Consider the following 16,191-nt stretch of genomic DNA (forward strand, 5'->3'; position numbering starts at 1 on the left):
CGGGAGCGCGGAGCCCGAACGAGCGGCCCCCGCGGGGGCATGGCGGGCAGAGCCGCAGCGGCACCGGGAGCGCCCGCCCCGCGGAGCCCCACCGGGAGCACCGGCCGCGCCTCTGCCCGCCGCGCGTCCCGCCGCCGGCTTTTAGGGGGGAGCCGCCCCCTCGGGGCTGGGGCCGCCGCCGCCCCCCACCCCCTCGGGCAGAGCCTATAAAGAAGGGGAGCCCGGGGCCGGTGCGGCGGTGCCTGCAGCGGCGGGCAGGGCTGGGCAGGGCGGGGCGGGGCAGCGACGGGGCGGGCTGGGTTGGGCTGGGCTGGGCGAGCCCGGCCGGGCCCCCCCTTCCTCCTCTCCTCCTCCTCCTCCTCCTCCTCCTCCTCTGCCGCCGCCTCTCCCGCCTCCCGTGGACACTTCGTGAAAGTGCCGCTGCTCCGCTTCCCCGCGCCGCCTCCCGGTGCCCCCCCCGCCCCATCGGGGCTCTGTCGGCCTCGGGGAGCTGCTGGCACCACGCCGCATCGCGGTCCCCTCCGCCCCGCCGGGCGGCACGTCGCGTCCCCGCTGGTCCCGAAGCACCTTCTCATCGTCCCCTCCGCCCCTGTCGGAACACCCGATGTCCCAGCGTGGAAGCGGACGCAGAGCCGGAGCTCTGCTATTTCCATTGCCCCACCCGCGTTTCCGCTGTCCCCGCCGTACCCGCTGCCCCTCCGCCCAGCGCCGTCGCTCCACCCGCTCCTTCCCCGCTCTTTGTCCCTCGAGTCCCCGCTGTGCCCTCTGCCTCCCGCTGCCTCCATCACCCCGTTGGGTTCCCAATCCGACACCGGGATCCCGATGTCCCCGTGGCGCTTTACCGTCCTCGGAGGACCCCTCAGCCCACTGGGACTCCCTCCATCCCCACCGCAGATCCCGTTATCCCACGTTATCCCACTGCCGGCCCCGCTACCCCTCGGGGGTCACCACCGCCACTCCGCTCCCATGCGGCCCCCAGGGGTCCCCCGACTCGCAGGCACTCGCATACTAGAGGAGGGGGACCCCCATGGCGGGTGCGGCTGTCACCATGGCAACCACACCACGGAGCCGCGAGCGGCACCCGCTCAGCACCGGCAGCTCAGCACGGGGCGCACAGCCCAAAATCACCACGGTCCGTCTTGAGGCGAACCCGACGGCTCAACGCCGTGCACATCCCGACGCACAGCCCAACACCGGCACAGCCGTGCGTGTCCATCGTGCCGGAGCCTCCACACCCAGCCCTGCCACCCGTCCCGCCCCATCCAGCCCGTCCCGTCGGGGCGGTGCGCTCCGCTCTCCATCTCTCTCTCCCTCCATCTCTCTCTCGGCCATCGATTGCTCTGGTCTGAGCGCCCCGCCCTCTCGGGGCTCGGCTGGCGCTGCCTGCCCGCCCCCACGTGGCCCGGCGCCATGGCCGCACCGCAGCGTTCCGACAGCGCGGCTCTTCTGCCCTCCGCCAACGGCGCAGGTGGGCACCGGCGGGAGAACCGGGCCTCGTGGGAGAGAACCGGGGCGGTACCGGGGGCCGCCGGGCGGGGGAAGGCGGCGGCGGGGGCTGCGCCCGTCCCCGTCCCGGCTGTGCCCGTCCCGGCTGTGCCGTGGGTTCGCTGGATGACGGCGTCGGGGGAAGATGTTCGACGGGGCGGCGGTGAATAACGGAGCGCTGCCCCCCTTCCCACCCCGCCGCCGGCTGTGGGGGAGAACGCTGCTGAGTGCCCGCTGGTGGGAAGGGGGTCAGCATCGGGGTTTGGGTTGTTTTTTATGTCCCCACCCCCCAAAAAAAAGAAAGTATCCCCCGTGGGGGTGGTGGGGGCTGAGAGTGCCTCGGCTCCATCCCCACGGGTGGCACAGGGTCTCCCCGTGGTCCTATGGGCACTGTTCCTGTGGTCTTATAAACGCAGTGCTCTGAGATGTAATGGTGCTTTCTGGGCATAAAAGGTGTTTTTTTTCGCCCCCCAAAACGGCATTATTGTCCCATGTTGGCAGAGGGAGGCTGCAGTCCATCCCTGGGGAGGTGGCACGGCGCCTTCCTGTGGCCCCGGGGATGTGGTGTCCCCATGGCCTTAGGGGCACTGTGTCCCTATAGCCTGAGGATGCTGTGCCCATGGCCTTAGGGTTGCAGTGTCCCCATGCCCTAGGACACAGTGTCCCCATGGCCACTGGGTCACAGCGCCCTATGGCCCTGGGATGTGATGTCTCCGTGGCCTTAGGGGTATGGTGTCCCTATGGCCCTGAGGACCCGGTGCCCCATAGGCCCCCCCCTTGACCCCCACTGTATCCCCAGGCCGAGCCGCACGTCGCACTGCCCGCCAGGTCCCCGAGGAGCTGCTGAACAATGTGGAGCTGCGGGAGGCAGTGGGGGCTCTGCCCTCCAACTACAACTTCGAGATCCCCAAAACTATCTGGCGGATCCGACAGGCGGGAGCCAAAAAGGGTGAGCAGTGGGGGGGCAACGTGGAGGGGCTGTGGCACAGTGGGGGCGGGTTGGGGTTGGAGTTGGGGATCTGAGAGGTCTTTACCAGCCTTAATGATACTATGGGGTCGTCGCTATCGGTGCTGGGATGGGTTTGGGGTGGCAGCCGGGTCCCTCCTGCTTTGTGCTTGGCCACCAGTGCCATTGGGTGGCAGTGGGGAAAGGCAGCCCCAGGTGGGGACAGTGAGGCTAAGAGGGCATCATCCCACTGTGAATAAACGCGTGCCATATGCGGAGCGGTGCCGACACCTCCGAAGTGGGAGATCAGCAGCGAGGGGAAGGGCAGCGAAGGACGATCAGAGGTTTGGAAGAGCTCTGTACAGTGGGAGATTAAATAGATTTAGTTCTTTTTTTGCTGGGAAAGAGGCGAACGAAGGGGGATATGACAGAGGGCTGCGGAATTATGAATGGTGCAGAGCTGAAAAGGCGATGATTATCCACTCTTTCTTGTAGCTGGAGAACCAAGGGCACACGTTTACATTATTAGGAGCAGGTTTAAAATAAACAGAAGAAAGTAGCTCTTCCTGTGCAGCACTTAATTAAAACCCAGAACTCATTACAGCGGGAAGTGGGAGAGACGAGGAGTGTCGGCGGGTTCAGAAAGGGATTAAATGCGTTGGCACGGGGTGGGTGCGAGCGGCAGAGGGTGAGCTGTTCCTGGGAGATCTGTGCCGTGCTGCTGCTTTCTGAGGCCACGGTGCCCAATTTCAGTTCTGGGGAGGGATGAAGTGGGTTTGGCGCGCCGTGGGTTTGGGCCCCGTTTGGGAGCATCCCTCGTTAAGCACAGCCTTTCTCTTCCCAGTGGCCCTGCAGATGCCGGAGGGGCTGCTCATGTTTGCCTGCACCATCGCAGATATCATTGAGCGGTAAGATCTGTCCTGATCCCGCAGTGGGGCTGGGGGGGCTCCCACCCTAATGCAGCACCATCTGTGCCTTGGGGACGGGGACAGCATGGCCACACCACGTCCCCAGCACCTGCGGTCCCCGCTGCTGTCACACATCCCTGCTGTCGGGGTGACAGTGCCCTTGGTGGCGCATCCCCTGGAGCTGTGACCTCGGTGTCACCACCAGTGGGGTCGCAGCACCTGTTAGCACGCTGTCACCTTGTGTGAGGAGGCTCGCAGGGAGGTGACAGCGCCTGGGGGGGAGGGGGGGGGGTCATGGCACGTGCCACAGCTTTGTCACCTGGCCCCGTCCCTGCATAAGGGGTGGGAGGATGCAGGGGATGGGTGCGGAGTGCAGGTGGCTCCGCGTGGGTCTGTCCCTTTAAGCGGCGCTGCCTCCTCTCCCCGGCTTTGGCTCCCAGCCGCTTTCATGTCTCTGACTTCAAAGGCAGTGGATTAAGGGGCTCTTTCATCTGAATGAAACCTTAAGCCCCGCTTCCCCGAGCTGCAGCAGCCCCACTGGCCTCACCCTCAGTGCCAGCGGTGGTGGCAGCCCGACCGGGGGCACCCCAAGGTCTGTCCCTTGGATGGGGGCACTGGGTGACATCTGTGTTCCAGTTGGGGACAGGTGGGAATTGGCACGATGGAAATAGGTGCAGCCCCAATGGGGATAGAGTCAAACTGCCACCAACCGCGTGTCCAACGTTCCGTAGCCAGAGCTGTGCCTGCTCTCCTGGGCTATTTCTCCCTTTTTGCTTTGGGTGAAACATCCCTGGGGGTTGGGATGGGAGTGAGAATGGGCTCCTGGTGCTGGCCGAGGTCTTGTCTGCCCCACTGCAGGGGAATAGTGGGGCCAAGGGCAGGGGGCTGCCGGTTGGAGTCCCAGATGGTGAGGATAAGAGCGGGGTTGGGGTCCTGGTCGCTGTGCATCCCAGCATGATGTTGGCTGGGAGCAGGGATGAAGATGTCATGGGAGCGTCACAGAAAAGCGCCGGGCACTTAACACGGAGCCTTTCAAATAGAGACACTGACAGCATTGACCTGTGTGAAGCCCCGTTAATTAGCGCTAATAGGTTTGTCGTTATCATGGAGCGTGGAGGGGGGGTGGGGGTCCGGCAGCCCCTGTTGAGGTGGGGGTCTCACTGCCACCCGCAGACTGCTGAGCTGGCGGGGCCGTGCGCTGCTGGAGCCGCATCACGACGCTCTCCAGGCAGCATCCAAATTGGCTCCGTTTCTGGCGGCTGATGTAATTCGGCGGAGGGGAGCTCGTGCCGGTGAGGGGGTGGCAGCGTGGGGGAAAGCCTGGACAACAGCTCGGGATCGGGGGGCAGCCCTCAGCCCACCAGCTCCATGTGTTGGGGGGGGGGGGGGGTTGGTTGGGAGCGGATCCCCCCTCCACCCCGCTCCGTGCACGGCGGGCGGCTCAGCTGGGCTCTTGATTCCTTGTTAATCAAATCAGCTGTCAGGCTGCGCAGCTGCTAATCCCCCTGTCTCCTGCTAATAGGGGAGGTGATGGAGTCAGGGATGTGTTGGTGGCACCGCTCTGCCCCTTCCCTGCCCTGGAGGTGGTGGCCACGGTAGCAAAGGGGGGGAGCCCCCAGGTGCCGTGCGCTGTCCCCTCCTGGTGGGTGGCACCATGGGGACACCACATCCCTTGGCCAAGCTGCTGTGGTGTCAACCCTAAAGGACCCTTGTTGGGGTGCAGGATTCGGCCACTGCTGCCCTCCCTGTTCCCTTCGTCCTTCGAGCGCATGGTGCTGCGCAGGGGGGGATTTAATCACCCTCATTAAGCACACAACAGCATCATTAGGGAGAATGAAGTTCTCACTTCAGTGGAGATGGTGAACAGCTCGGTTGGGGCGGTGACCATGTGGGGCGGATGGGGCAAAGAGCTGCTACCTCCCAGGGTCAGAACATGCCAATGCCATCCTGCTGCGGCATCTGTGTCCTTGTGTCCGTGTCCTTGTGTCCATGTCCTATGTCCTTGTGTCCCTGCAGAGCCTGGGGAGCTGGCAACCCCATGGCCCATCCGTGGGGAAGCTGCCACCAAGAGGGATGGGCACCAGATGGGCATGGGACAGCCATGGTGGCTTGGTCACTGCTGTTCTCTGCACCACTGCTTTGTCTTCTGGGGGGTTTTCCAGCCTCAAGGCCAGCAAAGCAAGGAGCTGGGATGCACCGAAGCCCAATAATGGGGTCACAGTGCCCTGCATCCTCGTGTTGGATGGGAACCCCGTCCCTGTTGCCACCTCCCCATCCTGACCCACTTGCAGGTGCTCTGCAGGTCCCCGCGCCACACGCAGGCAGTAATTGCCCAGCTGCAGCGGTGCTCTTCCAGAGCCGCTTGCAGTAAAATTGCAAACTCATTATTTTAATTATGTGCAGCTTTCCTGTGCTAATGAAGTTGGGAACCTGGTAATGGGGCTCGGCGACGGGCTTCTCTGCTAATTAATCTCATTGTTCTACGCTGGGGCTGCGCTCGATGCTTTTAGGGGGGCAGAAGGTTGGGGTCGAGCGAAGAGTTCCATGGCCCCATCCCAAAGGGACATGGGCACCCATGGTGCTGTTGGGATTGGGGGCTTTCAGCTTGGTCTCCTTCAACCCTTCTTGGGGATTTGGGGCTGGGAAGTGAAGCCGGAGGTGGGGGGGGTTGCTGGCAAGGGGATGGGGTCCCCATGTTTGTCAGTGGGTTGTGTCACCTCCTCACCATGCTATGACCAAGCAGTGCTGGGGGTCCCAGCCCTCCACCAGTGCTGAGCGTGGCACTTTATAAATGGGATTTCGGGAGCCATCTGTTTAAAGGAGGAGATAATGAATTAGGGGAGATGAGGAAAACGCTAAGGCCGGGCTGTTTTTCAGAATGAACGGGGGTTTGCGGGACGGAAAAGATGAATAACCTCCCCTTTGTCTTCAATATTCATGAGCTCCCGGCGGGAGCCAACGGCTCGCAGCCCGGTGGGGACAGCCCTGTCACCACGTCCTGCTGGGCCACCGGGCAGTGGGGACGTAGAGCACGGCGAGGGCTGTGTCCCGTTGCGGTGCAGCATCCCGTGTCACGGGCAGGTGGATGCTAATTGACATTTCCTTCCTCTGTAGTTTGATGAAAGGCTCCGGCGACGCCGAACTGATTAAAACATCAAGGGGAGGCCCCCGCGCTCCGCTTTGATTTGTCTCAGGAGATTACGGCCGCTCCACTCTGCTCCATCATAGCCCATCCGGTGTGGGTGACCCCGGCGTGTGCTGGCCCCACGTCACCCATGGGGAGCCTGCCGCCGTCGCCCTACGGTGTCCTTGGTCTGTCCCGTGTCCCCTTTCCAGTCCCCGTGGCTGGAGTATGGTATGGGGTCGGGCAGCTCAGCCCCATCCCCATATGGCCGTGTGCCATGGGCGGAGGCACGGCGCCCCTCTGCCATCCCCTCCCTCCACCGTTGCTATTTCACTTTCTTGCTCTTCACCCCCAGGGACTTTCTCTGGGGTTTGGGCCAATTTGCATACATTTTAATCTATAAAAAATTAAGCGGCGCTGGCTGCTGCTCTGAGTCAGACCTCCCCGTCCTGAATCTTAAGGAGCTGAATAATTTTCCACTTTTGCTGAGATGTGTGGAGTCTGATTCACGTTCATCTCATCACCTCTCATTAGAGAAGGGGGCTGAGGGGAACCGGGGGTGGGGAAAGAGCCTTCTGGATCATTCAGCAGCCCTGTGGCACTGCCGTATGGGCAGTGGGGTGGCTGTGTGCCCATCCGTGCCATTGGGACCACGGCTTTGGGTGCTGACACCCACCCTCCCGCTGTCCCCAACGCATCCCCTGCCCATGGGATGGTCAATTTGGGCAGGACAGGAGGATGATGGCGGCATTGTCCCCATGCTGGGGACACTGCGTGCCCTGTCCCCTTTCCCTGGGCGCTGCCGCTGGGTCGGAGCTGTTAATATTCCGCACGCTCCGCCATTCCTCCACCTTCTGCCATCTGCCCAGATCTGCCCACCGCTTCTATTCTTGCCGCCGACGTAACGCTCCCTGCACGGCGCTCAGGGAGGGGGACCCTGGCCCTCAGCCAGTGCCAGCAGGGGGTGACGCCTCTGCCGTCCCCGAACCCTGCATTGGTGCCACTGGGACTGCGCTGGCACCCGGACCCCGATGGCACCGCAGCCACCGTCTTGTCAGAAGGGTCTTCCAGCCCGGCCCGTGGCGCAACCTCGGTGTAAACAAGGCTGAAGCAGCACCTCCAGGCACGGGGCTTTGTCACTGCCATACCTGCCATCCTAATTAAAACACCACGGGAACACAGCCAAGCTAATAATCCCCCGAAATGGTGCAATAAACCACCAGTGAAGGTGGCACTCTTAAATCATGCGATGGGGCTTTATCTCCCGACGGCAGCGCGCAGCGCCCGGGGGCTTAATGGCAGCACCAGGTATGGGTACCAGGGGACAGTGCCACTTTGCGCTGTCCCTCTCCAAATGCCACCCAGGCGTGGGCTGCAGGACAGCAGCAGTGCCCAGGGTGTGGGGCACGGCCTCTGCTGTGGGGTTGGCACGGCTCGGGGTGGCTCCGGTCCCCGGCATGGTGGCCCTGCGCCGGGTCTCTCCATGGCGCTGCATTAGGAAACTGGCAGCGTATTATTTGATGAGCGGATAATCCGCTGAATTGCAAACAGCTTTACCCAATTGAAGAGGCGGATTAGCGCTCTCCAATTTAATCATGTTGACATCTCGGAGAGTGGCCAGCGCTCGTCCTCCCCGCTGCGTGCCGAGGGGTCCCCCCGTTCGCACCGCGTCACGTGCCGGCGGGGACACGGCGGGGCTGGGGACACCGGCAGAGGGCAGGGAGGATGTATGCCATGATGGTGCCACCCTGGTGCCACCTTCGCTGTTGTCCCTCCCGCAGGTTCACGGACGCCGAGGCGGTGGTGATGGGCGATGTGACCTACGGCGCGTGCTGCGTGGACGACTACACAGCGCGGGCTCTGGGTGCTGACTTCTTGGTGCACTATGGACACAGCTGCCTGAGTAGGTGACGTTGGGTTGCTGGGGCATGTGGTGGCACCGGGGACTGCCAGCACTGTGCCGGTGGCCACGCTCAGTGCCAGCTTGGGGACGTGGCACCGGGTGCTGTAAGCCCTCTGCAAAGAGAGAGCTGGGTAGGGCTGGGTAGGGCCGGGCTGGTTGGGTCGCTGCCTTTGGGTAGGATTTAGGGAGCAGCAGTGCATGCAGAGCGCATTCCTATCGCAGCGCTGCAGTGCCTGCTTGGCCGTGGCATCGCCCAAATCACAGCCCTGAGCCTGACATCAGCAGAGCACACAGCCACAGTGCCTGGGAGCTACCGGTGGGGATGGGGACAATAGGGACGGTGGGGACAATGGGGACGCGGCTTTGCGCTGGCTGGAAGGGGAAGGGAGGAGGAGGCTGTGTGCTCCCCAGGCGGACGGTACTCTGGATCCGGTTGCCATGGAAACTGCACTGCTGTCCCAGATGCTGCTAACTTTGAAGTCCACCCAGGATGGAATCAGCCCAAAAATAACAATAAGACACTCTGGGTTTTAAGGTGGATCGGTGGAATTGCTGTGCTGGGTGGCAGCCTCGGTCTTCCCAGCACACTGCAGCCCCTCTGAGCCTGGGTAGGGGCTGTGGGGACGTTCATGGGGTTTGTAGGATCACTCCGGGCTCCCTGTGAAATACTGACTTCCTGGTTGAGATCTGTACGCCAAAACCACATTATGAATTAAGCACCCCAAGGGGCACCTTTTGGGCTGCCCACCCAGACACCAACTCAGCGCAGCTATCCTTGTGGGATCCTCACAGGTACTTTTGGGACTGTCACCCCAGAGCCACCATCTCCATCCCTCCCAGCCCCACAGGAGGGAGTAATTTGCACTTAATTGTGCTCAGGCGAAGCGCACCAAAATGGGAAGTGAATGCGGAGCTGTGGATCGATGTGGACTCTGTGTACTTTAATTATTCACTTAATCGTAGTGACACGGGCTTCTTAGCACCGGGGGTAATTAGATTTGTGTTCATTGATCCCCCCCCGGGCTGCCATTATCCAGAGAGAAATGAATGGGTGCTCCATCTGCACCCCCTGCCTGGGGTGAGCAGACCCCCATCTGCCCCACACCAGGCTGTGGGACACGAGGAGAGCCCCCCAGAGTCACCCTCCCACCCTTTCTCTTGGCAGTCCCCATCGATGCCACGCGTGGGCTGAAGATGCTCTACGTCTTCGTGGACATCAAGATTGACACATCCCATTTCCTCGACACCATCCGCTTCAACTTCGCCGTGGGCTCTTCCCTGGCCCTGGTCAGCACCATCCAGTTCGTGGCAGCAGTGCAGGTGAGCAGCCACGATCGCGTTGATGGAGAGCTTTGTGATAACTCTGATCAATGTTTCACAGCAGCACCACTCCCCAGCTCCCCTGGGAGCTGCTCTGTAAATGTCAGGGCAGGCAGAGGAGCGCGTGGTATTTCGGTGCTGTGCTGGGGGAAGCTCCAGCAGCTCTGTCTGTCTGTCTGTCTGCTCCTGAGTGGAGATAAATGAGCCTCTTGAGCCATGTCTATCCAAACACGAGGCTGCTGGAGAGCTAAGCATTTTCCCTTCTCTTCTAATTGATATGTTGTTTGAGTGTGGCAGAGCATCTCTGCTCCGCGGGGCCATTACCTTGTGAACTGAGGCACCCTGTGGTTCTCCAAGTTGGGGTGCCCCAAGGGTCCCCAGCACTGTGAGTGTCACCAGCCTTGGCCAGCTTTGGGCTCTGTACCCTGGCTCTCTGGCTGACCCCACGTCTCTGCAGGCGGCCTCACAGGAGCTGCAGTCACAGTACAAGGTGTGCGTGCCCCAGTGCAAGCCGCTGTCCCCTGGTGAGATACTGGGCTGCACATCGCCCCGGCTCGCACGGGACACCGATGCCATTGTGTAAGTACCTGTTGTCCCCAGGGACCCTGCAGCTCATGGCAGGGCAGAGAGCTAGGCCGGATCCATCCCAAACCCCACCCCCATCCCCAACTCTGCCCCCATCTTCAAATCTCTATCCTCAAACCCATCCCCACTCATGTCCCCATCCTCAACCCCATCATCATCCCCATTCCCAACCTTGTCCCCAACCCCAAACCCATCCCCAGTGCCATTCCCATCCCTGGTGCCATTCCCATCCCTACCCTATCCCCAGTCCTTCCTCCATTTCCAATCCTGACCCCATCCTCAACCCCATCCCCACGCCCTCCCCAAACCCATGGGTACATTTTCCTGGTGCCAGGACTGCCTGTCCCTCCCCTGCCCTGCCTGGGGTATATGTGGGCTGGGCTGGGTCCCTCCAGCTCCTAAAGCTGCTCCGATTGGCGTCTGCTCGTAGCACGGAGGAAATAATTGAGTCGTATATCAGAATAGATAATAGATGGAAGGGCGGGTGGATAATTGGAAAAGACAAATGGCCGGGGCCCAACATCACAGCAACATTAATTTTATTTAAGGACAGCAAATTAGAGGGAGCACTTCGCTTCCTATCACCTAATTATTTTAGGTAATGGAAATGCTTAATGTACTGTGAATACAGTGCGCTGCAGAATAAATAAATACGAGGACCCCACCCTTGGGGGTGTTAAACCCCATCTCACCCACCCGGGTTGGGGCGGAGCATCGTGCTTGTGTTCTCAGCCATGGGGCAGCCAGGTGGGATGGGGTTGTGGCATTGCCCTGAACCAGGACCTGGGGACGAGGCACTGCGTTTCTGCTGTCCCCAAGGCCACCAAGCTGGCATGGCACAGGTGTGAGCAGACCCATCCTGCTGCCATTGGAACCATGGCATGGTACCCTCAACCCTCCTAGTTGCTCACACCCGACATACCTGCATCCTCCCCGCGTTGTTATTTTCTTATTTAGCCTGTCTCTGGGGCTAACTTTTTCCGACAAATTAGCTTTGATCTTCCAAAATGTCATTCTCCAATTAAGGGCAAAAATCTAGTCAAGTTTTACGTCTGAATTCATTTTCCGAGCCCTCACTCCATTAGGGCAGCTGAATGAAAGGCTTTGAAATGTAATTGCTGACTTGAAATCCGATTAGAAATGGAAGCAGCAATGTCTATAACCAGCCGTAGAGACGGAGCGCTGGCCCTGCTGCTTCATGTCCATTTTTGCTTCAAAAGTGGCCGACCATCCATTCATCTGTCTGTCTGTCCATCCATCCATCCATCCGTCTTTCTCTTCATATTGTCCATCTCACCATCTGTCCATCTGACCATCTGTCCATTTGTCCGTCCGTCCATCCACGTGTCCATCCATGTCTGTCCATCTATCCATCTGTCCATCTGTCTGTCTATTCATCCATCCATCCATCCATTTGTCCATCTGTCTACCTGCCCATCCGTCTATCTGTCTGTCCGTTTGTCCATCCATCCATCCACCTGTCCATCCGTCTGTGCATCCATCCATCCATCCATCCATTTGTCTGTCTGTCCATTTCTCCATCCATCTATTCATCCATCCATTTGTCCATCCATCCGTCCATCTGCCCCTCCATCCATCCATCTGTCCTTTCGTCCATCCATGTGTCCACCCATCTGTCCATCCACCCATCCGTCCTTCCATCCATATATCCATCTGTCTGTCCATCTATCCATCCATCCATCCATCCATCCATCCATCCATCCATCCATCCATCCATCCTTCCATCCATGTATCCATCTTTCTGTCCATCCATCCATCGTTCCATCCACGTATCCATCTGTCTGTCCATCCATCCATCCTTCCATCCATGTATCTGTCTGTCCTTCCATCCATCCATCCATCCATCCATCCATCCATCCATCCCTCCATCCATCCATCCCTCCCTCCCTTCACCCCCTGCATGCTGGGGAAGGAGCACACTGACACCACCACCTCCCACTGCTCTCCCTCTCTTCCCGCAGCTATTTGGGGGATGGCCGTTTCCACCTGGAGTCCATCATGATCGCCAACCCGGGGATACCCGCCTACAGGTAGGGCCAACTCCTCCCCCATCCCAGCAGGGCAGAGGGAGCCACGCTCCATGCAATGAACACCAGCCATTTACTCCGGCTGAATATAAACATTTTGACAAGTACCTGTGAAAGCTCTTTGAGGTGCAGCCATTAAACTCCCCGGCTGCTGCAGGCAGAGGCCATAAAGCGCGATGATGAGGCTGCTGAAAGCAGATGAAATATCAAGAGCGAAAGGCAGGGCCCATTTGGAGAAATCTGAATTTCTTAGTAGGTCGTTTGTTAGGAACGGGAGGCGCGCGTCAGCTTTATGGCGCTGGGGAAGCTGCCGAAACCCGAGTGGGATTTGATTAAAATTCTCCTCGTCAAACAAAGCAACAAATCAAAGATTCCTTTATAATTGATGAGCCGGGATGGGGAGGGGCTGAGCATGGGGGGCTGCCGTGGGAGCGCAGTCCCGGTCCTGTCGCTCTCCTGATGAACCGGCCGGGCCCTGTGAGCCAATTAGTGCTAATGAAGGTGGGCGCGGAGCAGTTTGGGGGCCATCTGTGGGGCTGGGGGGTGCTGGTGGCTGAGTTTGGGTCTTCTCCACAGGTATGATCCCTACAGCAAGGTCTTCTCGCAGGAGCATTATGCCCATGACCGCATGCGTGAAGCCCGGCAGGCTGCCATCCGCTCCGCCGCCCGCGCCCGGTGCTGGGGGCTGCTGCTGGGCACCCTGGGGCGACAGGGATCCCCCGCCATCCTACAGGTACTGCGGGGTCCCCTCACCATGGGGACGTGGCTGGGGAAGGGGCAAGGACAGCGCCTGCCCTCCCTTGCTGCCATCGATCCGCCCCGAGCCGTGCAGGCAGGGCAATTAGCAGCAGATGAGGGAGGTTGGCCAAGGGCTCATTAAACGCTGGCCAGCCGTGGAGACCCCCCTGGATGAGCAGCTCAGCAATTAATTCGCTGGTTTGGTTTTAATTGGATGAACTCCTGCTTGGGTTCACTGTCTCTGCGGGCAAGGGGAGCGGAGCCAAGGTGCTGCCATTGATGCTGGGGGGTGGGATTCGGGGGATCAGCAGTGAGACGTGGGGCAGAGACCCCGGGGTGATTCTGGGGGGCAGCTCAGGGGCACGGTGGGGCACGGAAAATAGTTGGTGGCTCTGAGGTCACGGCCACGCTGCTCACGTCCTCCCACAGCCTTCGGCCCTGCAGCAGGCAGGCGTCCCAAGGCTGGCAGCCGCTAACGAGAACAGATTGTTGTCATTGAGCGGTAATTACTTCATTAGGCCGAGGCACGCGCTGGGGAGAGCGGAGCGCGAGCCGGAGCTGCGGCCCTATCACTGCTGTGCCCCCTGGACGTGGCAGGGACGCACAGCTGTGTCCCTCAGGGGCCTAAGGGCTGAGCTTTGGGTTCTGTATGGCCTTCTGGATGGAAAGTGCTGCGTGGGTTAGCGTGAGGCTGGCGAGCCCCTGACCCACAGTGTTGTTTTTCCCCCCCACAGCACCTGGAGTCGCGGCTGCGTGCCCTGGGCCGGCCCTTTGTGCGGGTGCTGCTGTCTGAGATCTTCCCCAGCAAGCTGCAGCTCTTTGACAGCGTGGATGCGTGAGCACTCCCGGCCCCATCCCTGTGGGAAGCCCCAAAGCCGTGCTGGGAATGTGGCACTGGGCCTGACGTAGTTCTGGGCTGTTGTCATGGAGGGTTCCTCCGTGGGTGCCCCCAAATCCAAGCGGTGGCTCTTGGTCTGAGCAGCTCCTCACAGGGGTTGCCCAGAGCCACCCTGGGGTTCCTCATACAGGGCTTTGGGGTCCTTAACGCTGCCGTTCTCCTTGCAGGTGGGTGCAGATCGCCTGTCCCCGGCTCTCCATCGACTGGGGGGAGGCCTTCAGCAAACCACTGCTGACACCCTATGAGGTGAGCAGTCCCCGGTGGGTTTCGGGAGGACCCCTCCCAGCCCTGCGCGTGGCACTCAGCCCCTTATCCCCTCCTCACAGGCAGCGGTGGCTCTTGGGGACATCGAGTGGCAACAGCCGTACCCCATGGACTTCTATGCCAGTCAATCCCTGGGGCCGTGGACGGCCAACCACACAGCGCGGCCCGCCCAGGTGGGCTCTGGGGGGTGGGGGGGGCCCCCCTGTGTCCCTTGGTGCTCGCTGCCATGTGGCACAAGCGCCACCCAGTGGCTCGCTCCCTGGAGAGCAGGGCTGGCACCCACCCGGTGCCCTCCATCGGGGCACACATGGCCCCATCTTTGCTTACCCCATGTCTGTCCCTACAGGAGAAGCCACCCGCAACCCCCAGCCTGAAGAATGGCACTGAGGGGTCCCGCAGTGCCCACCCGCCTGAGGACACGGCCACCTCCTGAACAGGGTCCTCGTGGCCCCGCTGCCACTCGTGGGGACTTGGCATGGGTATGGCCGCCCCAGGGCGACCATCATCGGGGCCACGTGAATTAGGGGCATCCCTGGTACCAGCACCAGGAAGGAAAGGGGTGGAACTGAGGACCTTCGGTATGGCCCCGTTGCCCACTGGAAGCCGGCCCCGCAGCCCCTCCCGGCCCGCATCCCCCCTCACTGCACGTTGCCGGTTCCACGGACGCCCCGTCGGGGCCGCCCCCGCCACATCCCCGCCCCGCGACCTCCCGCCGCAAGGGGGCGCGCCGGTGCGTGGTCCTCTCCGAGCCTTTCCTCGCGTGCAGCGATAGCCAATCAGCATGTAGCTTTCCGGCGGGAAGGGGAGGGCGGCCGGAAGTGCCGCTCACTTCCGGTTGTGGCGGGCACCATGTCGGAGGGGCGGCCGCTGCGGCTGCTGGCCCTGCACGGCTACCGGCAGAGCGAGCGCCGCTTCCGCCAGCGCACCGGCGCGCTGCGCAAGGCCCTGCGAGGCCGTGCTGAGCTCGTTGCCCTCGATGCTCCACACCTCGTGCCCGGCACCGAGGATGAAGCAAGTGACGACCCCCCACGTGGGTGGTGGTTCTCCAGGCCCGGCACCTTTGAGGCCTCGGAGGCAGCGGATCAGCCGGCGGGGCTGGAGGAGTCGCTGGAGGCCGTGGCGAGAGCGCTGGAGGAGCGCGGGCCTTTCGACGGGCTGCTGGGCTTCAGCCAGGGTGCGGCGCTGGCCGCTATGGTGTGCGCCCTGCGGGCCCGCGGAGATCCCCGCTTCCCCATCACCTTCGCCATCCTGGTGGCCGCTTTTGCCAGCCGCGCCCCGGCCCACGACCACTTCTACCGGGAGCCCATCGCCCTGCCCTCGCTGCACGTCGTGGGTGATGCCGATGCCGTCATCGCTGCGCGCCTCAGCGCCGAGCTGGCGCAGTGCTTCGTGGAGCCGGTCGTCATCACGCACCCTGGTGGGCACTTCGTCCCCGTGGCTGCGCCACAGAAGGAGGCCTACCTGGACTTCTTGGGACGCTTCCGCCCTGGGCAGGGCCGGGCTGAGCAGCCAGGGGCCGGAGCAGTGTGATAGCAGTGTCTGTAATAAGTGGTGGGAGGCTTGGTGGAGCATCTTGGTGCAGAGCCTGCTGTTTCTGCACTCTTTGGAGAGGTTGTTGCGATCTCTGTGCTCTTTTGTAATATTAACACAGTGAACTCTTCAGTATCTCTCTTCTTTGCAACTTTGTTGTGCATATGACAGTGGGTTGCAGTCAGGAGAGTGACGCAGCTGTGCCTGATGGACTTTCAGAGGCTTAACGCAGCCCTTCGAAAGTGTGATCTCAGCCAGAGGAAGTAGGTGCAGAGCACACAGTGCTTGCAGCTCTTGTATCCAAAAGGTTTGTGTTTTCAGTATCCCCTACCAAATAAATGAAGCCAACCTTTCAGCTGGCCTGGGCCTAGAGAAGACATTTCCTGGCAGTGCCAGGGTTGGTGTTTGCCTCGTGCATTAAATTTCTTTGCTGGTTCAGCTT

The 16,191-nt window shown here is 61.2% G+C and overlaps 1 protein-coding gene across 3 annotated transcripts; it reads left to right on the top strand.

Annotated features, from left to right (window-relative positions):
- The first annotated feature begins 1,389 nt into the window (after positions 1 to 1,389).
- On the top strand, positions 1,390 to 16,187 carry DPH1 (diphthamide biosynthesis 1). 3 transcript variants are annotated; one of them, XM_015295755.4, is made up of 12 exons: positions 1,390 to 1,733; positions 2,285 to 2,434; positions 3,276 to 3,339; positions 8,245 to 8,366; positions 9,532 to 9,686; positions 10,144 to 10,265; positions 12,254 to 12,322; positions 12,896 to 13,052; positions 13,792 to 13,892; positions 14,123 to 14,201; positions 14,282 to 14,392; positions 14,566 to 16,187. In XM_015295755.4, the coding sequence occupies exons 1-12, from the start codon at positions 1,631 to 1,633 to the stop codon at positions 14,650 to 14,652; spliced, it is 1,320 nt and encodes a 439-aa protein (XP_015151241.2). In that variant the 5' UTR covers positions 1,390 to 1,630; the 3' UTR covers positions 14,653 to 16,187. The 3 variants fall into 3 exon arrangements, 2 of the variants coding, with proteins under 2 accessions (XP_015151241.2, NP_001025887.3); NM_001030716.3 differs by having other exon boundaries at positions 1,390 to 1,468; XR_003071205.3 differs by lacking the exons at positions 14,282 to 14,392; positions 14,566 to 16,187 and having other exon boundaries at positions 13,792 to 13,955; positions 14,123 to 14,140.
- The last annotated feature ends 4 nt before the right edge of the window (positions 16,188 to 16,191 follow it).

The sequence above is a fragment of the Gallus gallus genome, chromosome 19 (assembly GCF_016699485.2).
Source record: "Gallus gallus isolate bGalGal1 chromosome 19, bGalGal1.mat.broiler.GRCg7b, whole genome shotgun sequence".
NCBI lineage: Eukaryota > Metazoa > Chordata > Aves > Galliformes > Phasianidae > Gallus > Gallus gallus.

Coding starts and splice junctions, on each gene's coding strand:
- DPH1 (XM_015295755.4), top strand. CDS start 1,631: ATGTTCGACGGGGCGGCGGTGAATAACGGAGCGCTGCCCCCCTTCCCA. Junction 3,340..8,244: donor ATCGCAGATATCATTGAGCG/GTAAGATCTGTC, acceptor TCCCTCCCGCAG/GTTCACGGACGCCGAGGCGG. Junction 8,367..9,531: donor CTATGGACACAGCTGCCTGA/GTAGGTGACGTT, acceptor TTCTCTTGGCAG/TCCCCATCGATGCCACGCGT.